We start from the raw sequence: 27352 nt of genomic DNA, 5'->3' as shown, positions 1-27352 counted from the left end.
TTAAACCTCAGTGTCCCACAAAGCTCAATCCTTGGCCCTAACTTATTCTCTGCTTTTATAAAGGACTTCAACCTATGATCTACTATACCTTAATATTGTCCTCTGTGCTGATGATATTCTACTTCATTAATCCAATAAGAGTCGTATAACACTTCAGTTGACTTTACAAACTGTTTCCTCCCTCTGCTCCTGTATTACTCAAAATAAACTTATAGTTAGCAGCTAATGCAGCACTATGCCATTTGGGACCACCCAAGAGCTGAAGGCATTCCCACCTGTCTTAGTAACCAAACTAATAACACTATCCTAAGTGTCACACAGCAGAAATATCTGGGAACTATCCTTCATACCTCACTGACTTTCACTTCTGACAATGATAAAACTAACAAAATCATTACACAACTCAAACCTCTGCAACAGAATTTCCCTCCTATAAATACCTGCAGTGCATCAACCCATTGCCGGAAATGGACTTGTACCTAAATTTGAGTATGCTTTTCCCTCTCTGTCCCTACAATCTGCTGCCAGCATCCATAAACTCAAGGGAGTGAAAAAAAATCTTAAAATATGCGCTCTTGACAGACACCCACATACACCACTGCAATCTTATATAACTTGTCATTCAAATCCAAACTAAGAGAGTAACTGCAAACATAATGCATCAGTAAATGATTTTGTAATACTTTACTCACATTATATTTCTAAAACCTAGAACACAATTCCCCAACATATTTTAAACATTACTAACTCAATCCAATTCAAGAAACAGTTAAAAGACCACCTCTACTTGTTCTTGTATCCATCCAGATTATCTCCTCAAATCAGTAGCCAATTATGGACTGTTACTAACTAGTAAGAATTTTTCACCCTCTTCAATTTACCTCTCTCTCTGTCTATACTAATCTGACTACTATAACTATATATACACCTTAAAAATTCTTTTAAATTCTGTAAACAATGCTTATATTATTCTCTGATTTTAATGTTATGTTTTCAAAGTAAATGTATATTTGTATTTCTTTTATTATATCAATGTATCTTTTTCTGTATATTAATGCAAATTGTACTTTTGGAGCTTTTCTCCCTGGGACTCCACTGAAAATGGGCTTATACCCAGATGGACTATCCCGGTAAATAAATGTAAAATAAACAAACAGACAAAAAATACAAGCCAACACACACAACAGTCCTCCTACTGAAGTAAAATATACCTGCAGTCTGCATTATATATTCAAAGTTTCAAAACTTCAAACCTTGTATGTTCGAACATATGAGCGAAGTTTGAAACATTGAAAATATAATAAAAAATCTAAAACAAAAAAAAAAAAACAAAAAAAAAAACAAAAAGCAAACAAAAAAAAAAAAAACTTACCTCGACGCTCTGAGCAGGGGGCAAGCCCCCCGCCCCCACAAACCCTACTTAAACATACCAACTCTGAGATCACACTTCAGTGCAGAAAAGGGACATTTTCCCATTATGCGCCGTACGGAGCCATTGCTTTTCACCTTTGAACTTTTTAAAGTTCGATCATATGGTGTTGACTATATGACATTTAAACTTTAAAACATTTGAATAATTACTAGGGACCCTATAACTGACCTCTGCTGTACAGATTTGAAGTAATAAGAAAAATGCCTATATATTGTAAATATACAAATGAATTCAGTATGTAAATATGGTCATCAATCTCTGCATGATCACTGCAGTAACATTCCTAATTAATTTCCCTCACATGTTTTAAAAGCTTTTCTACACGTTTGTATATTCAAGAGAGTTTTTAATTACTCTGCTTATCTGATTTCTATGAGTACTCCATGTTCAAGACAACTCAACACTGTACTATTTCTGCTCATCTGTGAGCCTGGGTTGTGGCTGAAAAGAGTTAACACACCAAACTACTGAATTGATTAAACTGCAAAAATAAAATAAAACATAATAAAAACTACTTGCACAACTTATTTACTTCCTATATTTTCAAAACATTTTCCATTAGATTGCTTATCACTGTACGTATAACGCTTAATTACACCGTTCCTTATGTGTGCTCAGAGCTCTCATGATTAATTGCTTGCACCTGCAGACAGCTAGCCTCAAAGTAAAAGCAGTCAGCAATGAGGAAAAAAAAACAGCTAGTAACTTTGAGGATGCATGAAAGAATTTGTGTACATTTTACTTGGAACACACTGTTCAGACTTCCCATGGCCAGCTGTCTGCACCGGCAGACTTCCTGTCTCTCATAGAGAGCATATGCTAATGGAAAAATGGCTAATAACTTTAAAAATGTAAAAAAATTTACAATTTTTCTTAACTCTCATTTTTACGTTTCAGGCCTATTTGCTTAAAAAACATGTCAACAGCCTAAACCAAATACATTGATCTACACATCAACCCTTGAAAAATGAGATAAGCTGCTCTCACTTCTACACATATGATCAATACACTTTTAAATCCACACCTATACCCCAGCAGTCCAAGATAACATTATATTAAATTGCTTCTGTCCAGTCTTTCTTATTTTGTTGCAGTGTAAAGCCTGCAGCTTACAATTAAGAAACAATACTATATGTTTTACTATATTTATAATGCACAGCAGTCACTAGAGAGGATTCAGGTACCTCACATTTAAAATACCCAACTGCACATTACACAAAACTGCTTACAATCTTCCATGCAATGTACACACCTTTTATACAAATATTAAAAACAGTTTTACATACAGTTACTTCTTCATCCCCTTCAGTGTACTTCTAAACATTAATGAGAGAGAGGGATATATGCTTTACAGTTCCCCCAACAATTAATACAGTACACACTACACATTTACTCTTGTATCTAATGGGATAGATGCTTTATAATCTCCCACTTATTCACTAAATTTGGTGTTGCTGGTTTTATTCGTATGAAATCCATTTCAAAATACCAGTCTCTGGTTCAAATCCAAGGTATTCCCGATTCTTCTTGTCAGCTCCTACACCTTTTTATCCATTTCTCAAGCATCTTTCGTTGAAACAATGGAAAATATTTCACTGCCAAGGTCACCCTGTGGGCTTTGTTATTGCCAGAAGAATGCAAAGCAGTGTTTGCTTGCAAGCTCATTCTTTGCTGGATAAACGTTTTCCTTCTTAGCCTGATCTCCACCAAAATATGTCTAATCCTTCAGAAAAAGTATTCTTAAGACAGCTGGATACAGCAGCTTGAATCTCACACCTGCTTCTCAATGTTCCCTGATTGCTAGGATAGACTTGCTTCTCTCCTGTCTGGTGTACACTGAGTAATAATTTTCCTCACTCTGATGTCCTCTACTTTTCCTTTCTGACACAGATTCGGAGCAACACTTTCATTTGTATGACTGCATATTTTATTATTATACACAGTGGCTGTTTTCTCATGTCCATATGCTGTGTCAATTCAATTAATAAATCCTGTTGTGGAATACTGGTAGAGTTGATTACTTGAACTTTCATAAAACAAATGTGGTCTGTTCCTTCCAGTTTCTCAGGTACAGCAGAAAAATGTTTCCTGCATGTTCTGTTTTCTATTATTTTTTGAAAGTTCTTCTTGAAAAGCCTCACACACAACCAGACTTTTAGCTTTTCTTTATTTCATCCTCTGATTTTTGCAGTTTTATCAGTTCATCTGAACTGCTAGTTAAAGCACCTACTTTTTCTAGCCTAAAAATCTCCTATTGCATTTCATTTATTTTTTCCTCTGAATTACTAGCAGCCAATTCCTGCACTAAAGCTCAAGATTACTCCCAACCAGAGTTTTCTTTTCTTCTTTCCTGGCCAACTTTCACAAGGGTTCACCAAATGTCTTCTTTGCTGGCATCAGGGCAGTGCAAATACTAGCCGGTAACAGAAGTGTACCCAAACGGACAGCTCCACTTACCCTTTTTCTTCACAGTTCCCATTTTCACACTAAGAAAGCTCAAATCAATCTGTTGATCAGTGTTCAGTCATCATGGAAGTCTTGTAAGATGGAAATCTTAACCACATAGCCAATGAGTTGTACATGGACATTAATCACTGGAAAAGCATCCCTTAGCTATTAGTATCCACTTCCCGAGAAAGAATGTACTACTATTCAGGAAAACAGACCATTTCCCACTGATGGCTTCAGATACAAAAAACAGCCAAAAGATGCATTAAGTGTTTCTCATATACAATATCTAATAAAGTCCACATAACAGTTTAAAAAAAAAGTTGAATATATTTAGAAATGCTTCTAACTTGCTGAAGTAGTGACCATGTAAAGTCTGCATCATTCCTCCTCCAACAAGAGATGCAATCTGTAAAATGTATAAAAGCAAAGACAAAACAAGTCCCAGGGAAGGGATAGCAGGAAAAAAAGGCTCATTGTTCTTCAGGTAAATTTTCCATCATACCATTACATAAATTACCAGAAATCTACCACTGCTGTTCATTACAGAAACAAAATCTGAAAATCTTGAGTGATGTTAAGAACTAAAAAGTAAGGATGCTTTTCTCTCATGTTAAAGGTTACATGGCACATGAACCTATGACGAAAGGCAGCATAAGAAGAGAAGCGCACTGAAGCCTATCAAGAGGAACTTCTTAAAAATGTTCAATCAAAGCAACACTTCAGGGACACATCTACCTTCAAAGAATATTGTGGTGGATAAAGGCAATAAGCTATAATCTCTTTAACAAGAGTTAAGAGTCCCACAAAGTCACACATTCAGTCCTACTCTGAACCAATTCACTTTAGCAAAACGTTTAGGACATTCCTTGACGAAGACACTTGTCTCTGGCAGGAGTTCAATACCAAAATATGAAACAAAATAAACACTTTGTACTTTATAACGAAGGTAGTAGTAAAGAAATGAAGAGTAGCCGTCACGTGATAGTTTACTGCTTATGTCTACAATGATTTAGAAGTTAAGAATCATACCTGCTGACATCTTTTAATCCTTATCTGTATAACAGGCCAGGAACGAGTCACGTTCTCCAACAAAACAACCCGACTGGCTGTTGGAGGAACATTCACCTGCAGAGAGAGAAAAAAATGCTTTCGATTAACACAGCACCGGAATATGATCCTCCACACAAAAAAAGAACGACGTCACTAATGTGACAGAATTCTTCTACTATTACTACGTTCATGGACACACAGCTTTATGGTGAATATGTACTACTCATATAATGAAATCCTTGCTGTACCCTGTTCTTGCAGGAGAACATAATATTTCCCTTTTCACCTCAAATTCATAAAAGGATAAGAAACAACATACCATTCTAAAAGATGCCAACCTGAAGAAATAAAGCTACTTATCCTAAATCAAGAGTTTTAGGAAAGGATATTTAAGCAGCACTTCTACCTTAACACCAAACATTAAAGAACGCTTCAACCAAAAAGTACTGCACGACAGTAGTATCCAAAATATTCACCCCAAGGGAAAACCCTCAAGTGAGTCATAAAAGATGAATTTGCTTCCTCCCAACTTCTTTCATTTCAAAATTCTACTCATAGAAATACTGAAAAGAGAAAACCAAGAAAGACCTCTGAAATAAAATTATGGGAATAAAAGCAAGGTTGTCTGCCTTCCATTTCAAAGTCTATTCTGGAGGAAGAGGAGAAAATTGTCTTGATTAACTGAAATACTCTCAAAGATCTAATATACCACAGTACACACAGAAAGCAACTACCCTAACTTCCTTGACAAACTCTCAATCAACCTATACTGTATAGAGACCAAGCCTACTACTCTACAACAGAACGAAAAATGCTGTGTATTAAAATTATGCTTGAGGGAAAGTTAAAATACTGGTAAAGACACTGAACAACAAAAAAAGAGCTGCCTCAGCAGGGTAGCCTTATTACCTACAGTCACCACTATCATTAAAGGCAGGCAAGAGCATTTCAGAGCAAAAACTGCATTTTAAAATCAGGTAACAAGTACACATCCACACAAAATATAATAGATCCACTCATGCACAAAAACTTAAAAAAAAAAAAATCTTCTTCCCAAGGCAGATACTCCATGAGCAGAATGAGGCTTAATCGTGTAACAAAAACAACTGGTTGTCTGTCACCATTTTACAATACTTGATGCAATATCAAAAAAAAAGTACAGTTTTGTACCTACCATAAATGTAGATGTTCGAGTGTACACCCTGGCCTGCAGTCATCACACTTGGATTATCCTGTCATCAGGCGGTCCCGCAGTCGGCCGGAATTCTAAAGTCTTGGTCCAGCGTCAGTTGCTGTCGCTTCTTCCCTGACATCAGTGCACCAGGGGTATATATATTGCAACCGACGCCATTTTCTTCAGTTTTTCTTGCCGCAGATGTCAGGTGCCCCCAAAAAGGTGGTCAGTAATTAGTACCAAATTGAGTAAATTTTGCACAAACACCAAATCCCTAAAGCTATAAGCAAATACATCAGGAAGGTAGTGTAGAGATTTTAGCCAGATAGTTCAGAGGGGATGGAGGGAGGGTAACCTGGACTGCAGCAGGGTGTACACTCGAACATCTACATTTATGGTAGGTACAAATCTGTACTATGTTCATCGTGTTACCCTGCTGCAGTCATCACACTTGGGTAGAATCCCAAAGCTAAGGATGGGTGGGGGAATCATAGAGAGTTGGAGGAGGCTATCAGGCCATGTAGAACTGCAGTGGCGAAGCCTGCCCTAGTCTTAGAGTAAAGTTGTAAGTGATGGTGTTTGGTAAAAGTGTGTACTGAACTCCAAGTTGCAGCTTCCAAAATCTCCTTGGTTGGAACTCCCCTGAGAAAAGCTGTAGATGTTGCTGTTGCCCTGGTAGAGTGGGGCCTAATGGTAGTAGGAACTGGTTTTCCATGATGGGTATAGCAGAAACGTATGCAATGTCCTATCCATTTGGAAATGGTTTATTTTGAAATAGCCTTCCCTTGTGAAGCTGTAGCATAGGATACAAAGAGCTGGTCAGATTTTCTGAAAGCCTTAGTTTTGTCCAAGTAGTAACGAAGTTGCCTGTGAATGTCCAAGGAATGCAGGAGTCTCTCACCTTTGTTCTGTGGATTTGGGAAGAAGGTGGGAAAGTGGATGGTTTGATTTAAAGCCACACTGGAAACCACCTTCGGCATAAAGGAAGGATTATAGTTTGTAGAGAAACTGTCTTGATGAAAAATGAGGAAAGGTTCCACTGCCATTAGTGCCTGCAGCTCTGAGACTCTTCTAGCTGAAGTTATTGCTAGCAGCAGGACAGTCTTCCATGATAGGAACTGAAGAGCTGCAGAAAAAGCTGGTTCAAAGGGAGGTAGCATTAATTTTTCCAGAACAAAATTAAGATCCCATGTTGGTGTAGGTGCTCTCCTGGGGGGTCTAATGTTTTTTGCCCCTCTGAGGAACTGCCTTAGAAGTGGATGCGAAAATAAGGGTGGATCCGTGTTGTAGTGGGCTGAAATAGCTGAAGCATGGATTTTAATGGAGGAGAAGAAATAAGAAGTTATGTACCTACCATAACGTTCCATGTTAGTTGTCTTCTCTCGCCTTCTTTCTTGCTTGATGGGTTCGGAGCCGATCCTCGGCTCCGACTCGGCACTTGCTAAGCTCGAGAGTCACTTTTACCAGCTCGAGGCAGCCCCATATCCCATGATGCAAGGCGGTAAGTACCCAGATCTCGTTTGATGACAAAGGGCAATAGCACCAAGCATAAAACACTTCTAAAAGGAAGAAAGAAAACTTACAGGATGGAAGAAGGACCAGGACTGAATGGTCTTCAGCATAATAATTTCTTATAAAAAGGTCTGTCCAGGCCTGGGGGAAGGAGGGAGGGTCGCAAGAAAGAAGGCGAGAGAAGACAACTAACATGGAACGTTATGGTAGGTACATAACTTCTTAATGTTAAGTTGTCAATCTCGCCTTCATTCTTGCTTGATGGGACCGGCCCTAGCACCTCTATCCTGGGTGGCTCAATGGAACAGACTCTTGAGGACTGTAGAGCCAAAACTGGCTCTGTCCCTGGAGGCCAAGTCCAATTTGTAATGGGAAACAAAAGTGTGAGGAGTGGCCCAAGTGGCCGCTGCACAAATAATGTCTAAAGGAAGTCTAGCTTGAAAGGCTGTAGAAGTAGCTAAGCTCCTAGTTGAATGTGCTTTAGGTTTTGAGCACAGCTGTTTTCCCTGAGCAGATAAATTTCAGAGATGACCAAGAAAGCCATCTAGACCAGCTCACTTTAGGAACAGCAAGGCCTTTCTTATTATCCGCATAGGAAACAAAAAGTTGATCAGATTTCCCAAATTTTTTGTTCTGTCCAAATAATATCTGAGTTGACGGTGGACATCAAGATAATGTAGTTTTGTTCGCTCTGTCTGAATAGTTTGGGAAAAATACAGGAGATCAATGGATTGATTCAAATTGGTCTTTGAAGCGACCTTAGGCAAAAAGGTCGGATTAGTTCTCAATGATACTCTGTCTTTGTGAAAAACCAAATAGGGGGGTCGAACCGATAGAGCATGAAGTTCAGACACCCTCCTGGCCGATGTAATAGCCACTAGGAATAAAGTTTTCCAAGAAAGAAATTTCAGGAACAAGAAACAGCTGGCTCAAGGGGAAGAATCAAGGATGTCAGCACTAAATTTAGATCCCACTGAGGAGGAGGATTCCTGATTGGAGGCTTTAGCAGGAAAATTCCTTTCAAGAAGGCCCTGCAGAGCCTATGGGACATAATATTGTGATCTGCACCCGACATGAAAGTTCGAGATAGCAGCCAATTGAACTCTGACTGTGGAAGAAGAGGAGCCTGCATGAAAAATCTCTGCTAAGAAGTCCAGGACTGCCTGAACAGGGGCAGTGAAAGGATCAATATTCTTGGCCTTAGCCCAATAAGAGAAACGTTTCCATTTGCTTGCATAAATCCTCCTGGTAGAGGATTTTAAAGAAGCTACTATGATGTCTCTAACTGGGTTAGAGATCAAAGGAAGCCTGGCTAAGGAAGGAAGTGGAGCAAACATGCTGTGAGGTTGAGAGAAGGGATAGACCGGTGCAGCTGACCGGATTGGTGAATCAGAAGATCTGGCACTGGGTCCAGATGCCACGGCTGCACCAAAAGGTGACGATGGAGGAACGGGAACCAAACTTGTCGAGGCCAGTAAGGGGCAATGAGAATCAATTTGGCTCTCAAAACGGTAGCTTTCTGGATAACTTGAGGGATCAGAGGAAATGGAGGGAAGGCATAAAGAAGTCCCTGGGGCCAATCCTGGGTCAGAGCGTCTCTGGGGGGATGGCCTGGAAGAGGGAAGAGAGAGAAGAAGTCTGGGCATTTGCTGTTTTGGGGAGTAGCAAAAAGATCGCCACATGGACGACCCCATTCCAGAAAAATCTCTTCCGCTATAGATTGCTTGAGAGACCACTCGTGAGGCATGAGAATAGCTCTGCTCAATCTGTCCGCTACAATGTTGGTTTTCCCAGGGATATGCGTTGCTACCAGAAACCGATGAGAGGAGATTGCCCATTGCCATAGCCTGAGCGCTTCTCGACACAAGGGGTAGGACTTGGTTCCGCCCTGTTTGTTGATATACCAAACTACAGACATGTTGTCTGTGTGGACTGCAATTGTCCCTACGGGAAGAAAGTCGTTGAGGGCTTGCAACGTTAAAAGCACTGCTCTCATCTCCAGGACATTTATGTGCAGGTGGTACTCGAACGGCTGCCACGTCCCATGAACCATCTTGCCCTGATAATGACCCCCCCACCCGATCAGGGAGGCATCTGTGGTGACAGTGGCTACCGGGATGGGGGTACAAAGTTTCTGCCTTGGTGAACCTGGGGAGATGTGATCCACCAAGCAAGATGATCTTTGCAAGTCTGTGTCACCAGAATCTGGTGACGATTGGAAGTTGTTGGTACGACCACTGTGTGAACAACATCTACTGAAGAAGGCGCATGTAGAAGCGAGCCAGGGGAAGAAGAGTAATGGCCGCAGCCATGAGGCCTAATACCTTTAGAACCATTCTGGCCTGTACTTTCTTGTTGGCTAGAATGATCCTGACATGACTTTGAATGTCTGAAACTCTTTGATCTGTAAGGGTAGCTGACATCCGAACAGTGTTTAAGTTTGCGCCTATGAAAGTAATAGACTGGCAGGGCGATAAGGATGATTTTTCAGAGTTTATCGAGATGCCCAAAAGAGTACAAAGCTTTATTGTGTAATCCCTGGCTTGAATAAGCTGATGCCTGGTGGTGGCTGAAAGGAGCCAGTCGTCGAGATACGGAAACACCTGGAATCCTTGACGTCTCAGGTGAGCCGTGACCACTGCCATGCATTTGGTGAACACCCTGGGCGCGGTAGTGAGACCAAAGGGCAGGGCTCTGAACTGAAAATGACTGGACCCCAGCCGAAGCGGAGAAATCTCCTGAGCGCCTGTGAATTTTGATGTGATAGTACGCATCCTGAAGATCTATTGAGCACATCCAGTTGTCCTTCTGTAAGAAGGGCAGAATTGAGTGAAGAGTGACCATTCGAATCTTGTCTTCCTCACAGACTTGTTGAGTCTGCTGAGATCCAATATTGGTCTCCAGTCTCCCGCCTTTTGGGGACCAAAAGAACCTTGAGTAGATTCCGGCTCTGAATGATCTGTTGTGACTGGCTGAATGGCTCTTTTGCAGAAGTTTTAAGACTTCTAACTCTGCAATTTCCCTTAGACCGGTGGTACATCTGGAAGGGAATTTGAGTGATAAAAGGACTTTCCTCGAAGGAATTTTGTAACCCTCGGATATGATCGACTGTACCCATCTGTCTTGAGTGAGGGAACGCCAGGCTTCTGGGTACAGCGATAGTCTTCCCCGACTGCCTCCAAGGATGGACAGCCGGGCAACATCTCAGGGATGCTGAAAGGGCTTGTCAGAGAGAGGCTCTCTGTTTCCCTGGTTTTGGACCCCTCTGCCTCTAGAGCGGCGTCTGTTGTTGTTACCCCTCTGCCTCTAGGGGTAAACTGACCACGTGAATCGGCGTGACTCCTTGGGATTTACGGAACCACATTTTGCCACCTTTCTGTCCTTTGGGGTAAGGTCTAGAAGGGGTGGAAAACGGACTCCTACGGCAGAAAGAGTCTTGCCGTCCTGCTCACACCTGGTCAAAGTTTCCTTCACTTGAGGGCCAAACAAAGCTGACCCATCAAAGGGAGAATTTGTGAAGGACGCCTTAAAGGGATCTGCAAAGTCACATAGCCGCATCCAGGCTTGCCGCCTGAGAGCCACACCTGTACCTGCGGCCCTACTCGCCCCATCAGCAGCATATGATATTAGCCGCATGGAGGAGTTTGCAATGGAATTAAGGGTTCCTAGCTGCGAGCAATTTTTCCTGAGCTCCTGCAGCTGTAGGATCCTGTACAACATCACCTAGCTCCTTAAGGATATCCCTTTGGAGTCTGGTGAAGTGACATAGGTAATTCAGCGACGCATAGCAAAGGTCGCTGAGGAAAACATCCGCTTACCGTACCTATCCATGGTCCTAGAGTCCTTATTAGGAGGATGGACGGCACGGAAGGATCTGCAAGTTCCTTTTGGTGGCAGCAGCCACCACCATGGCATCAGCGGGGACACCCTTAGTGAGGAATTGCTTATCACACGGGGCAGTAATAAATTTTGAAGGCCTCCTAGGGACTGGCTCTACAGAGTCAGGAGCAGCCCACGCCTTTCGGGCAATAACCTGCATAAGGGGGTCGAAAGGCGGAGACACCCAGGAGGTGGAGGGCCGAGATCCAAACGCCTCTAGGTATACTGACTCATCCTCAGAGGGATTATTGGTGGGCCAGTTTCCCCTCTGTCTAAGGAGTTCTAGGATGTCTGAGAAGGAGACATCCTCAGATGGGGATCTTGGGGATCCCTCTGACTCATCAAAGTCAGTATCTGAAGTGATAGACTCGGGGGAGTCTACATGTTTCCTCTTCCTAGGAGGATCTCCCGAAACATCAGGAGAATCCTCGGAAGAGGGGGATATTCCCAATGGGGAAACCTGAGGCGGAGGATCTCTGGGTCCTGTAACAAGAGAAGTGGCAGAGATGTCAACAGGCACTATAGAGGGAGGAGCTAAGGGAACAGACTGCTGGCTGATACCAGTGGCCAGCACACTCTTCATCACCTCGAATGCTCCCCTCCCAGGCAGGTCCAAGAGAACCCGTTCCGAAGAGCTAGGAACTCCAGGGACCACCGAAAGGGAAGTCTCCAAGGCAGATGTCGGAGCCGAGCTCGCCAAGGCCGAGGCTCCAAGGGGAAGAGCGGGTTCGGACAAGGGTCCGATGCCACTCACCCCCTCGGAGGAGACCATGGAAGCCCGACCACCGAATCCCTCTAAGGAAGGTCTCGAAGAGGAGATAAGAGTAGAGGCTGAAGGAACAGAAGGGGGTATCTGTCCCTCAGCCGTAGCAGTAACCATTCCCGAAGACTCCAACTCCAAGCTCTGGGGTAGAGTTGAAGGAGGAACTGCAATGGGGTGTGGACCAATAGTCGTCTGCTGAGACGGACTATGTAACATTTGGGCCAGTGCCTGTGACTTAAGTAATCTACTGACCACTCTCTCTAAATCATGGTCAGAAAGCCTGGATGACCTTGAAGATCGGCTCCGATGGCTCCGTTCCGAGAGGAGAGGTGAAGTCGGAGCCGAAAGTATCGGCTCCAAGGAAGGAGACCTAGACCTCTTCCTCGAAGGAGCCATCGGAACCGATGAAACTATTGAACCTGTCGGAGCCAACAACTTATCGGAGCCGACAGGTAGCCTCGATGCATCGGCTCCAGCCGGAGCCGATACAGCCACAAAAGTAACGGTGTCGGAGCCGATCGGAGCCGACACCGATGCCTGAGCCACATGGTGGTCGGAACCGATCGGAGCCGACACCGAAGTGGTCGATGCAGAATCGGCACCGAAGGCTTAGTTAAGCCAGAATCGGCTCCAGCCAGAGCCGATCTCGACTCAGAACGAGTCGGAGCCGAGGCCGCAGGCTTGGACACAGAAGCCTGGGCCTTGGAAGACTTAGCAGTCTTGGATGGAGCCGACTTAGCCGGAGAGCCCTCCGGCTTAAGAAGGCCCCTCAAAATCAACTTATTTCTTCTTTCCTGCAGGACTCTCTGGCTGAAAGAATGACAAATAGCACAGGAGTCCTGCAGGTGAAGAGGCCCCAGGCAGTACAGGCAAGAAGTGTGACCGTCTGTCAGAGACATTTTCTGACAGCACGAGTCACACTTCTTAAAGCCTGAGACCCTTTCTTTAGACATGGTGCAAACACAGACACACACACCAGTCAAAGAAATTAAATTAAATATACCAAAAGGTATAACTAAAAAACACACACACACACCTTAACAGGGGGGGGGGATGGGATGGGAGAAGGTCTGACTAAAAAAATAAGAAGAAACAGATAATTTTCTGTCAGAAAATGCTTAAAACTAAAATAAAACTAACAATAAAGGGTTTTTTAGTTAAAAGGGGCTAAAATAGCGAAGTAGCAAATCACTTACCAGGAGCTGGTAAAAGGAGGACCTCATAAGCGAAGCGGCAAACGAGATCTGGGTACTTACCGCCTTGCATCATGGGATATGGGGCTGCCTCGAGCTGGTAAAAGTGACTCTCGAGCTTAGCAAGTGCCGAGTCGGAGCCGAGGATCGGCTCCGAACCCATCAAGCAAGAATGAAGGCGAGATTGACAACTTAACATTGTCCTTTGTGCAACATCTCAGTTAAGTACTGTAGAATGTGAGGCATGTGAGGCTGAAATGTGTCTTGGCCTTTAGCTTGGTTCCAGGCACAAAACCTTTTCCATTTGTCCGAATAAGCCTTCCTGGTGCTTGGCCTCCTAGCTTCCAGAATAACATCCATAACTGCTTGGGAAAGAGGAGCTGGCTGGATGCTTAGGTGATTTTCCATGCAGCCAGATTTAAGGTTTTGAGTTGGCTGTGAAGAATCTGATTGTTTTGTTGTGTGAGCAAATGGGTAATTTGTGGTAAAATCCAAGGTGGGCCGTGGCCCTTATTTCTCAATAGTGGGTACCAGTGCTGGCGTGGCCAGTCTGGGGCTATGAGAATCAGTAGTGGTCTCTCCTTTTTGACTTTCAGAAGCACCTTTGTAAGGAGAGGCAATGGAGGGAAGGCATATGCGGTCAGGTTTTTCCAACTGAAAGAGAGTGCGTCTACTTTCCAAGCTTGATGGTGAAGTGTCCTTGTAAGAAATTTTGTTATTTGATAGTTTTGAGGACTGGCAAACAGGCCTATGTTTGGAAGGCCCCATTTTTTAGTTATCATTGTAAATACTTGTGGATCTAGTTTCCACTCATGGGGATCCATGATGTTTCTGCTGAGGTCGTCTGCCAATGTGTTCTTCTTTCCTGGCAGGAATTGCGCTTGTAACTGTACTTGGTAAGCCAGAGCTGTGTTCCATAAGATCATTGCTTGCCTGCACAGAGGGTAGGAGTGAGAACCCCCTTGTTTGTTTATGTACCACATTACTGTGGTGTTGTTCGTCTTTATTGTAAGTTGTCCTGGATGTAATAGATTCTTGAAGGCTGTCAGAGCTTTCTGTACAGCTAGCATTTCTTTTTGATTGATGTGCAGATTCCTTTGATCTGCAGTCCATTTGCCTTGAACGCACTGTCCTGCCATGTGTGCCCCCCAGGCATAGTCTGAAGCATCTGTTGTGATAGTCTGCCTGGCTGGGGGCAAGGTGAAAGGCTGACCCTTGTTGAGGTGACATGCCTGTGACCACCATAGAAACTCCTGTTGTAGTCAGGGAATGAGAGATATCATTGTGTCCAAGCTGTGGCTGTATTGAGACCATACGCTTTTTAGGTACCACTGTAATTTCCTCATATGCAGCTTTGCAAATGGTATTAGTAATATGCAAGATGCCATGAAGCCCAAAGCCTGCAGAATTTTTCTTGCAGTTAATTGGGTCTTTGCTGCCATTGTTTTGAAATATTGAGCCAGCTGTAGTTGCTTGTCTGGTGTCAGGATAAGCCTTCTGGGCCGTTGTATTCAAGCTGGCACCCAGGAATGTCATATTTTGTGAGGGTACTAGTTTTGACTTATTTTCGTTTACTGTGTACCCCAGGCAGTTTAGTAGATGTTTTACAAAAGCCAGATGATGTAAGAGAATGTCCTTGCTTTCTGCTTGGATGAGGCAGTCGTCCAGGTATGGGTATATTTGAATTCCTCTGTCTGCAGTATGCAATTACTGGTGCCAGGCATTTTGTGAAGACTCTGGGCGCTGTAGATAAGCCAAAGGGCAGTGCAGAGAATTGGTAATGGGTTGAACCTGCAATGAAACGGAGGTATCTTCTGCAACTTTGTCTGATAGGGACATGCAGGTATGCCTCCTTGAGGTCCAACATTATTAGCAATGCCTCCTTGCTCAACATGGGAAGCTGCTGCTGTAGTGTTAGCATCTTGAATTTGGGTACTTGTAAGAATGTGTTTAAAATTGAAAGGTCCAGAATAGGTCTCCAGGCATTGTCCTTTCTGGGCACTAGAAAGAGTCTTGAGTAAAATCCTTGACCTTGCTCTCGAGTAGGTACCAGTTGAATGGTTCTCATGTCCATGATAGCTGTAATCTGCTTTTGTGCCTCTGCCCACTGATTTTGTGGCAGGTTTGGCATTCCTCTTTTCATTGGCAAGGTGTGAAAATGGAATCTGTATCCTTATGTCTAGGACCCATTTGTCCTTTGTGACAATGTGTCAGTTGTCTGAAAAAAGTGTGAGTTTTCCTCCCAAGGGGGCTGTCAAGAGAGCGTTGCTTGGGCGGATGAGGTGCAAGTCACTGAGTTTGCCTTCTGGTAGATTGGGACCTGTCTTCTCCTCCCTTCTGTGTTGTAGTGCCCCATTGGCGAGGTTTGTACTGGGCTTGTGGTTGTCCCCTGCCTCTTGGGCATCTGTATTTACCCCTCTGTGGTCTGTCAGTAGCTGGAAAGGACCATTTTTTGTTGGCCAGTTTCTGCTGAAGCGAGGGGGCTGTACCTGTAGGAAATCTTTGACTGTCTGCATAGATTTTGCCTTATCCTCCATTTTCTTTAAGACGACTTCTGCTTTAACTCCAAAAAAAAAACATCCTGCTGTAAGGGAGCATTTAGAAGCTTTGCTTTAACATGATCAGGCAGAGTTTGTTCCTTTAACCAAGCATGCCTACGTATAACAGACCCAGTGACAGCTGCTCTGCAGGAGGCCTTCAGAGAATCAAACCCACATTGTAAGGTGTGTTTACCCACCTGTTCAGTTGCATGCAACAGATCCTGCATTTCTTTCAATTCAGACTGTTGAGGGAGAGTGGTGATTCTTTGCTTTAACTGAGAGATTAGAAATTGCTGATACTTAAGCATGTGGAATTGGCAATTAAGTGCCCTCATAGCTATAGTGGCTGAGGTGTAAACCTTTTTCCCCCACCTGTCTAGCGCTCTAGAATCCCTTTCAGAGGGTACAGGATTTTTTGCCATAGAAGCCTTAGCCCCCTTTGGGATCCTGGGAGATTGTCTCTGGGTCAGCAACAGGACTTTTGTATAGAAATTTGTGGGAATCAGGTACTCTATAGTATCTGTCAGGCTTGGCCGGAGCAGGAGGTAGAGAGTCTCGGTTCAAACTGGATTCCAAGTAAACATCATCCACAATGTCTAACACGGGTGGGATGGCAAGTGGTCTGTGCTGGGGGAGTAAAAGAAACTCTCTGAGCCTTTTCTTCGAGTCAGAGTACTCCTGACCTTCCCAGTGGAAATGTTCCCTCATAGTGTGTAAAGCTTCCCCAAAGGAGTAGTCTTCAGGAGGAGAAGCTGAGGGAATGGAATCCTCAGCATCAGAATCTTCATAAGGGGAGAAGGAGTAATCTTGGTCTTCAGAGGAGGCTGAAGAAATGGACACTTGTTCAGAGGATGCATAAACTTCCTCTTGTCTAGGCCTTTTATCAGGAGGAGGCTGGGAACCCCTGATTAAAGAAATCAAATCTTCAGCCATTTTGCGTATCTGTTTCTTAGGCATTGGTCCTTGAACAGGGGACTGAAGTGCAATCCTTTTAGATTTAATAGGAGTCTTCATCTTAGGAAACGTTTTAATGATGAGCGTCGTCGGTCTGAAAACGCCTTCAGAAACCAATGGTGTTTCTGCAGCACCGACATCTTTATCAGCAATGTCGTCGGTAGGGCCTGAACAAAAAGGTTGCGTCGCCCTGGTACATTCCGCTAAAAGTTCCGAAGCGGTCTCTGGTTCCAGATCTGCAGTAGTCAGGGGTTGCATCGGAGCCTCACTGAGCACTGGAGACCGGACCAGCCGAGGCCTCTGAATCTGGCTTAGGCCTGGGCTGTCTGTCCTTATCCTTGCGTTTTTTGTGCACGCCGGTAGTCGGTAGCTCCGACGGCATACTGTAATTAAACTTTCTACCGAAGTAGTGTCGTGTGAAATCCAAGCGTCTTTTAATAGTACGTTTATTAAACCTAACACAAAAATGACAACTAGTGACGTTGTGGTCTGGGCCTAGGCAAGGTATGCAATAAGAATGAAAATCCTTATGAGGTATTTGCTTCCCACAAGAAATACAATTGTTAACTTTTTCTGACATCGGTCTGAGGCAAGAAAAGTTTCCCCAACGGGGTACTTAGCTTTATAGAAGACTTTGGTCTGAAATTCAAATTCGAAAATCTCAGGAGTCGGCCGACCGGCACTTGCGAACTGCTTCTGCTTCGGGCACCGCGCGGCAAGAAAGACTGAAGAAAATGGCGTCGGTTGCAATATATATACCCCTGGCGCACTGACGTCACGGAAGAAGCGACAGCAACCGACGCCGGACCAAGACTTTGGAATTCCAGCCGACTGTGGGACCGCCTGATGATAGGATAACCCAAGTGTGATGACTGCAGCAGGGTAACACGATGAACATCAATTTACTTCCCTACTCAAGTTTAATTTTCTAACTAGCACTGACTTGGCTAATAAAATGACAAGAATCTGTGGACATGCAAATGGTAAACAATCCGCAAGGAGCTTTAGAAAGTACAGTTGTGTACACTTACCATAAATGTAGATGTTCGAGTGTATTCACTGTTGCAGTCATTACATTTAGGTAATCTGCTGGCAGATTGCCCTCAGTCGTCCTGAATATCAAAGACTTGGGTCCTGCATTGGTTGCTGTCTCATCTTCCGTGACGTCAGGTCGTCAGGGGTATAAAACATGCAGCTGACTCCATTTTCTTCAGTTTTTCTTGCCCCAGATGTCAGGTGCCCCCCAAATGGGGAGAGAAAAAATATATATATATATACATATATATATAAATGCAATTGTAACAACATAAACTTTACCTTCATCTAAAAGCAAATAAACCACAAAGGCTGTAGAATATAGTGAAGGAAAGAGAAGTTCTAGAAAAAAGGGGATGGCGGGTGGGTAACCCGGACTGTAACAGTGAATACACTCTAACATCTATATTTATGGTAAGTGTACACAACTGTACTGTGTTCTTCGTGTTTCACTGCTGCAGTCATTACACTTGGGTAGAATCCCAAAGCTATGGATGGGAGGATGGAGCGGCTATAAGGCCCTGCAGAACTGCAGTGGCAAAGCCTGCCCTGGACTTAAAGAGAGGCAAATGATAATGCTTTGTAAATGTATGAACAGAGCTCCAAGTAGCAGCTTCTAGAATGTCTTTGGTTGAAACTCCTCTGAGAAAACCTGCTGAGGTAGATGCAGCCCTGGTGGAATGTGATCTGATTTCCTTGGGCACCGGTTTACCCTGATGCAAGTAGCAGAAACAAATGCAGTGGCTTATCCACTTAGAAATAGTCTGCTTTGAAATAGCCTTCCCCGCTGATCCTGCAGCAAATGCCACCAGTGGTTGCTCAGACTTTCTTAGAGATTTGGTCCTGTTTAAGTAGAAACTTAGCTGTCTGTGTACATCCAACGAATGCAGAATCCGCTCCCCCTTGTTCTGTGGATTTGGGTAAAAAGTTGGCAGGTGAATAGTTTGGTTAAAAGCCGCACTGGATACCACCTTAGGCATAAAGGAAGGATTGGTCCTGAGGGACACCCTGTCCGGATGAAATGTAATAAAAGGCTCCACAGCAATGAGGAAACCCTTCTTGCTGAAGTGATTGCCAGAAAGAAAGCTGTTTTCCAAGATAAAAACTTTGTATCCGCAGTAGCTGCTGGTTCAAAAGGAGGTAGGGTGAGCTTTTCCAGCACAATATTGAGGTCCCATGCAGGAGTTGGTGATCTTCTGGAAGGTCTTACATTTTTGGTCCCTCTAAGATGTTTTAACAGAGGATGAGAGAAGACGAGAGGCTCTGTGTTGTAATGAGCCGAGATGGCAGAGGCATGGATTTTTATTGATGAAAAAAATAAGCCCTTGTCAAGCATCTCAGTCAAGTATTGTAAAATCTGAGGAATATTTGGCTTTGCTGTGTCCGTTCCTTGTGCTTGGTTCCAAGCACAGAATCTCTTCCATTTATCAGCATAAGATTTTCTAGTACTAGGCCTTCTGGCTTCCAAAATGACATCCATCACAGATTTACTGAGATGTGTTTGAATAATTACATGATCAGCCACGCTGCCAGGTTCAGAGTTTGGAGCTGATTGTGCAGAATTTGACTGCTCTGCTAAGACAGTAGTTGAGGCATCTGAGGCAAGTACCACGTTGAGACATATTCCTTAGAATTGGGTACCAGTGCTGGCAAGGCCAGTCCGGGGCAATTAGGATCATTTTTTTTCCCTGTCTGACCTTTAGTAAGACCTTGGGGAGAAGAGACTGAGGAGGAAAGGCGTAAACTGATAGCATTTTCCAAATGAAGGATAGGGTATCCACTTTCCATGCTTGTCTGTGATACGTACTTGTGCAGAATTTGTCCAGTTGATAATTTTGGGGAGAGGCAAATAGATCTATGTCTAGACTCCCCATTTCTCTGTTATCATGCTGAAGACTTGTGGGTCCAGTTTCCACTCGTGAGGGTCCATAATATTTCTGCTTAGATCGTCTGCTAGAGTACTTTGTTTTCCTGGCAGGAATTGAGCTTGAAGATGTACTTGGTAAGTCAGGGCTGTATCCCACAATGCCATGGCTAGTCTGCAAAGGGGGTAGGAATGTGTACCCCCCCACTTGTTTATGTACCACATAACCGTGGCGTTGTCCGTCTTTATCAATAGTTGTCCTGGATAAGTAAATCCTTGAAGGCTGTCAGGGCATTCTGGACAACTAACATCTCCTCCTGCTTGATATGCAGATGCATTTGTTTTGGGCTCCATATGCCCTGAATGCATCTCCCCGCCAGGTGGGCTCTCCAAGCATAGTCTGATGCATCTGCAGTTAGGGTTTGGGAGGCAGGGGGTAGAGTGAAAGACCATCCCATGTTCTGGTGACATGTCTCTGCCCACCAAAGAAACTACTGTTGTAGGCAGGGAATGAGAGGAATCATTGTTTCCAGACCGTGACAATGTTGACTCCATAAACTTTTTAGATACCACTGTAGTTTCCTCATATACAGTCTTGCATATGGAATTAGAAGAATGCAGGATGCCATGAACCCCAAAGCCTGCAGAATTTGTCTTGCAGATAACTCGGTTTTTGTTGCCATCTGTTTGAAGTAAATAGTCAGTTGCCTTTGTCTGGCGTAAGGTAAGCCATCTGGGCAGTTGTATTCAAGCTTGCACCTAGGAATGTAATTTTTTGTGAGGGTACCAGTTGTGATTTCTTTTCATTTATTGTGTACCCAAGGCATGTTAGAAGCCTTTTTACAAATGCCATATGTTGAAGAAGAATATCCTTGTTTTCTGCTTCAATGAGACAGTCGTCCAAGTAAGGATAGATCTGTATGCTTCATTGTCTGCAAAATGCAATTACTGGTGCCATGCACTTTGTAAAGACCCTGGGTGCAGTAGATAAGCCAAAGGGCAGCGCAGAGAATTGGTAATGCATAAAACCAGCGTTGAAGCGGAGGTATCTTCTGCACGATTCCCTTATTGGGATATGCAGGTATGCCTCTTAAGTCTAGAGTCACTAACCAAGCGTTCTTGCCCAGCATGGGCAGAAGCTGTTGCAAAGTCAGCATTTTGAATTTTGGGATGTCCAAGAATGTGTTCAAAATTGATAAATCCAGTATTGGGTACCAGGCATTGCCTTTTCTGGGTACCAGGAACAGTTGAATAAAACCCTTGCCCTTTTTCCTGTTCTGGTACTGGTTGAATAGCCCCCATATCCATGAGGGACATAACTTGTTTCTGTGCCTCTGCCCATTGATTTTGTGGCAGATCTGGCCAACCGTTTGGAATTGGCAAGGTATGGAAATTAAATCTGTACCCCCTGGGATACTATGTTTAATACCCACTTGTCCTGGGTTAACTGCCAATTTTGAGCATGAAGTGCTAATTTGCCCCCTAAGGGGGCTGCAAAAAGATAAGTGCTTGGTGATGGCAGAGGGAAGTCATTGAGACTGCTTACTGTAGGATTGGGCTTTGTTTCCTCCAGATTTGGAGGTAGAGGTATCCCATTGCTTTGACCTGTAAGTACCCTGTGATTGGTATCTAGAGCATTTTGAGCACCTGGATTTGCCACTTGAGGCTCTGTCGGACACGGGAAAGGACCAATATTTTGTAGGCCAGTGTCTACTGAATCTGGGTGGCTGCCCTTGCAAGAAATCTTTTACAGTTTGCATAGATTTAGCTTTGTCTTCCATTTTCTTTAAAACCTCTTCTGCCTTATTACCAAACAGAGTATCATGTTGTAAAGGTGCATCCAACAATTTAGCTTTAACACGATCAGGCAGATTTTGCTCCTTGAGCCAGGCATGCCTTCTAATCACAGATCCAGTAACTGCGGCCCTGCAAGAGGCCTCCAAGGAATCAAAACCACATTGCAAAGTATGCTTTCCAACCTGTTCTGCTGCATGCAATAATTCCTGTAATTCTTTTATTTTCCACACATTCAGAAATCAACATATTTTTTTGTTTCAATAATCTCTTAACATGCTGTTGATATTTAAGCATATGAAACTGGCAGTTTAAGGCCCTAATTGCCAAGGTTGCAGACATATAAACCTTCTTTCCCTGTCTATCCAGCGCCCTGGAATCTCTATCAGAAAGGGTAAGATTCCTGGCTGTAGAGGCCTTTACACCTTTGGGACCCTGTGAGATAGTTTCAGGGTCAGCAGCAGGATTTTTGAATAAAACTTTGTGGGAGTCAGGAACCCTGTAATATCTGTCGGGCTTACTAGGAGCCGGAGGTAGGGAATCAGGAGCCATGCTTGATTCCGAAAACACATCATCAACAATGTCTAATACAGGAGGTATTGCCAAAGGCCTATGCTGAGGAGGAAGTAGTAGTAAATTCCTACGCCTCTTTTTTTGATTCCGAGAAATCCTGACTCTCCTGACTCTCTCAATGAAAATGTTCCCTTAAAGTATGCAAAGTTTCTTCAAAAGAAAAATCTTCAGGAGGAGATGCAGATGGAATGGATTCTTCTGCATCTGAATCCTTATAGGGTGGTATAAAAAATTCCTGATCAGAAGAGGAATCAGAAGAAATAGAAAAGTACAGTTTTGTACCTACCATAAATGTAGATGTAAGGTATGCAATAAGAATGAAAATCCTTATGAGGTATTTGCTTCCCACAAGAAATACAATTGTTAACTTTTTCTGACATCGGTCTGAGGCAAGAAAAGTTTCCCCAACGGGGTACTTAGCTTTATTGAAGACTTTGGATCTGAAATTCGACTTCGAAAATCTCAGGAGTCGGCCGACCGGCACTTGCGAACTGTTGCTGCTTCGGGCACCGCGCGGCAAGAAAAACTGAAGAAAATGGCGTTGGATGCATTATATATACCCCTGGCGCACTGACATCAGGGAAGAAGCAACAGCAACCGACGCCGGACCAAGACTTTGGAATTCCGGCCGACTGCGAGACCACCTGACGACAGGATAACCCAAGTGTGATGACTGCAGCAGGGTAACACGATGAACATCCTAATCTGCAGATTCATAATCAGTGTCTTGCCTAGGCCTCTTATCAGGAGGAGGTTGGGAACCCCTGATCAAGGTAATTAAGTCTTCAGCCATTTTGATCATCTGTTTTGTAGGCATAGGGGCCTGAGCACGTGGCTCATGCGTCAGTTTTTTAGCATTAGAAGTTGTTTTTGAAGCTGGCGTCAGTTTTATATAGAAATGTTGAGGCCTGAAAACACCTTCAGAAGCCGGTGCCTGCTCAGCGGCTCCGGACCCATCCGAGGGAGAGACATCCTGGGTACAATACTCTGAGAATCTCGCAGCATGCCGGACTCCGCATGGGTCTTGGTAGAGGCCTGTGACTCAAAAGTAGCGGGTATCAGGGGCTGCGAAAGCGCCAGAGTACCGGTGACTGGCTTAGGAGAAGCTTCATCGGTTTTGGACCTCGACGGTCTGTCTCTGTTCTTTTCTTAGCGTTTTTTCTGAACTCCGGTAGTCGGATTGCTGTCAGACGACATTTCAGGGTAATTAAATTTGTTTCCAAAATATTCTGAAGCAAAGATATACCGACGCTTAATAGTGCGTTGGTTAAATCTAGCACAAAACTGACAGCAAGGCACGTTATGATCTGGGCCTAGGCAAGGAATACAGTACAAATGAAAATCCGTATGAGGTATTTGCTTCCCACAAGTAATGCAATTATTAACTTTTACGGACATCGGAAAGGAGCAAGAAAAAGTTTCCCCAACGGGGTATTTAGCTTTAATTGAAGACTCTGGTTCTGAAACTCGAATGCGAAAATTTCAGGAGTCGGCCGACCAGCACTTGTGAACTGCTTCTGCTTCAGGCACCGCACGGCAAGAAAGATTGAAGCAAATGGCGTTGGCTGCATGTTTTATACCCCTGACAACCTGACGTCATGGAAGAGGAGACAGCAACCAACGCAGGACCCAAGACTTTGATATTCAAGCCAACTGAGGGTAACCTGCCAGCAGATTACCCAAATGTAATGACTGCAACAGTGAAACACTACGAACATCAGTTGCAATAGCATTAGGGTTAATTTCAAAACCACCAGCACAAAAATTTTGGTGAACACAGAACACTGTGCCCTTGCAAGGGGGGCTTCACAATAATATGAAATTATAAACTTGGAATATGCTACCATGCACTGTCTCAGTATAAAGGGAAGAGCAATGCAAACGGTTATCGTGCACACTAAAGGATACCATGAGTAGTCCTTATAAACTGCGGGGCCTCTCTGCACTGGGTGTAGAGATGGGAAATATCTCGACTGCTTAGTTTAATTTTAGTGCAGCATAACAGGGCTGCACTGCCAATTTGTCATCCTTTGGATAAGATACTAAACCGAGGTCCCATATGCGAGTTGTAGATAGCTCAGGTGCAAGTCAAAAATCACAGCACTTATTATAAAAAGGAGTAGTACTATATCATCTTACTTCCATATTAACAATATAAGTGTGTGTGTGTGTGTGTGTGTGTGTGTGTGTGTGTGTGTGTGTGTGTGTGCGTGTCTGTGTATACATACATGCATATACACACACAAATTTTAATCAAGATAATACCTAGATGCTTCATAGTTCATACCTTCAAAAATGGAACTAACTTCCAGTAAGTATTCGACAAAGTTTAAATCCCTACAAAACATCTGTATATTGGATCAGAAGTACAGCTTATCTTACAAGGAATCTAAGTTTCACGATTGTCTGAAGACATGAAAGTACAGTTGTGTAAGTCCTACTTACCTGTAAAAATAGATGCTTGAAATTCTCACTGCCTCAGTGGCAGTTTTGGTTATCTGCCAAGGTAACGAGGTACTGGCCATCTTTCAAAAGTTCCGACTCCCCTCCCCTCCCTCTCTTACTCTGACAGCTGACTGGCTAAGCATATCCTGTGGGGGAAGCCTTCAATTGTCACTGGAAGTTTGCATTCAGGCTTTTTCACTTCCAGAAAGGAGAGGAAAATAACTGAAGCCAGAAACATCTAGCATAAGTAAATTCACAGCCAATCACAATACCATATAAAAAATCTAACAATCAAAGATGTTGAAAACCACCTCAAGTATGCACAATCTGGGGGATTCTGGGTGGGTGCTGCCACCGAAACAGTGTGGAATTTGAATATCTACTGCTACAGGTAAGTAGGGCTTAGACAACTATACGATAATCATTTCCATTGCCTCAGTGTAAGGTGGAAGGATAAGGATCCAGGAGCCTCTGGAAAATGGTCTTAGCAAAGCCCAGTCTGGAGCTTGAAAACTAATCTAGCTTGCAGTGCTTTATGAAGGTATGAGTAGAGGACCAGGTTGCTGCCTCTACAATGCTTCTAGAATCCACCCCTATCCAATATGTCATCAAAGATGATAAGGCCCCTTACCCTTGCCTGAAGAGATTTACCAAGGTGGAAGTAACAGAAAACAATAGCAGAGGACAACCATCATGGAACAACCTGCTTAGAGACAGGTCAGCCTTTCTTAGCCTCCATATAGGAGACAGACTCTGTTAGTCAACCAAGCTACTTGTGCTTTTGTCACTTTTTTTTTGGCTCAGGTTAGAATGGTTAGAACACAGGGAGATTGATGACTTGATTCAAGGTAAATTTAGAAACAACTTTAGGCGTGAATAATACATTAGTGCATAACACAACCCAGTCCTATAAAAGATCAGAAAGGTTTGGTCCAGCAAGAGAGCTTCCAGTTCAGAGACTCACAATGCAAATGTCAGAGTAATGAGTAAAACAGTCTTCCAAGTAATGAGCAGCAATTCAGCCTGAGAGGCAGTTTCAAATGAAGATAAGGTCAATTTTTGAACAAAGTCGAGATCCCAAAGAGAAAGATTTTTTTTTTTTTTTTTTGGGGGGGGGGGGGGGTCTCACATGCAACACTCCTTTCATAAATTGATTGACCACAAAAAGAGACAAAGGGGTGATCCAAGGGCAGACAAGTTGAGATGACCGCAAAATGCACTTTGATAGAAGTACACAACACACCATCTCTCAAGTAGCTCTCACAAATATTTCAAAACAAGATGAGCCAAAACCCTTTCAGGATGTCTGCTACTGGCCAGGCACCACCCAAAAACATCTTCCACTGACAAGTACAAGATTTTTTTAGCTGCAGGTTTTCTTGCCTCCTTAAATACCTGCTACACACCCTCATTAAACAAATGCTTAAAAGGTATCAAAACAGAATGATCCAGACTGTCACATGTAATTGTTCGAAGTTGGAGTGTACCATTTGCTCCTGACGCTGTGTGAACAGATCCAGTCTCTGAGGAAGCTTGTGGTAGTTCCATTAAAAGGGAGAACTAACATTGCCTGGGCCAAAAGGGGGTTATCACAGTGACCTTTAGTAATTATTTTGGAATCTTTAGAAGTACCTTGGGAATCATTGCTAAGGGAGGAAATGCATACAGGAACATTCCCAGCCTTTAGAATTCTAGTGTATCCGTCTTTCAAACATGTCTGCAAGGATGATTTGAACAGAACTGTTTCAGCTGTCTGTTTTGAAAGGAGGCTAACAGATCTACTTGAGGTGTTCCCCACATCTGGACCAAGTCCAGAAAACCTCTATATGTAGCTTCCACTTGCGAGGGAGTCTGTTCAGAATGTGCTTAATTTGTCTGCTAATGTGTTTTACTCTTAACAGAATGTATGATGTCTAAAGAGTCAGAAAATGTTGGACAGCCAGCTCCCAAGCCATCACTGCCAACTATCAAAGAGGATATGCACTTGTTCCTCCTTGTTTAAGGTACCACATCACAGTAGTGTTGTCTGTGACCACTAGAAGAGGACAACTTTTAAGGCATGAATCACTACAAACATTCCTTTATGTTTATGTGCTCTGGAGTGTCCTGAGGACCCATAAAGTCTTGTACTTGAACTGCCATGGACACTGACCCTCACAAAAAATCTGGAGTGTCCTCTGGACAGACTGGACTAGGGTCTGAATAGAAAAAGGGAGTTCTGGATTTAGAGACAATTGCTCTCTCCACCACTGTAGGCAATGTTTCAAAAATCCCAGTAATGGTTCCCGGAAATCCAAGGGATGAAGGTGTTGGGTCCAACAATTCTTCAAGTACCACTGAATTTTTCTCATGTGTAGTCTTACTAGTGGCATCAAGATCATCACTGATGTCATAAGGTTGTAGAAATTCTGTTGGTGAAGACACATCTAGAAGCGACAAATACAAGAAAATGCCCTGATAAGTCAGAACTTTATCTTCTGGCAGGAAGGCCATCCTTTCTACTGTGTATATCCACCACCTCAAGAAAGCAAATTGAGTGTGTGTGAGGAAGAACTTTTGAAAGTACAATTTGAATCCCAGGTGGGAAAGGAGGGATGCAACCTTGTCTAAGGATTTCAAACACCTGGATAGAGAAACTGCACAGATCAGCAAGTTATCTAAATAAGGAAAAATGTGGATGCCTAAGGTTCTTC

General features: G+C 43.4%; 1 protein-coding gene across 2 annotated transcripts in view; it reads right to left on the bottom strand.

Annotated features, from left to right (window-relative positions):
- Window positions 1-27352, bottom strand: part of CUL9 (cullin 9) — a 2881018-nt gene that overhangs the window by 1698481 nt on the left and 1155185 nt on the right. For both annotated transcript variants that reach the window (XM_044060287.1, XM_044060293.1), the window contains exon 18: window positions 4913-5008. In XM_044060287.1, the coding sequence (XP_043916222.1) occupies window positions 4913-5008 (96 nt within the window). The remainder of the gene's footprint in view (window positions 1-4912; window positions 5009-27352) is intronic.

Source organism: Protopterus annectens, chromosome 1.part0 (genome assembly GCF_019279795.1).
Source record: "Protopterus annectens isolate FY-2018-M chromosome 1.part0, PAN1.0, whole genome shotgun sequence".
Classification (NCBI taxonomy): Eukaryota; Metazoa; Chordata; order Ceratodontiformes; family Protopteridae; genus Protopterus; species Protopterus annectens.
This window is presented reverse-complemented; position numbering and strand designations above follow the sequence as displayed.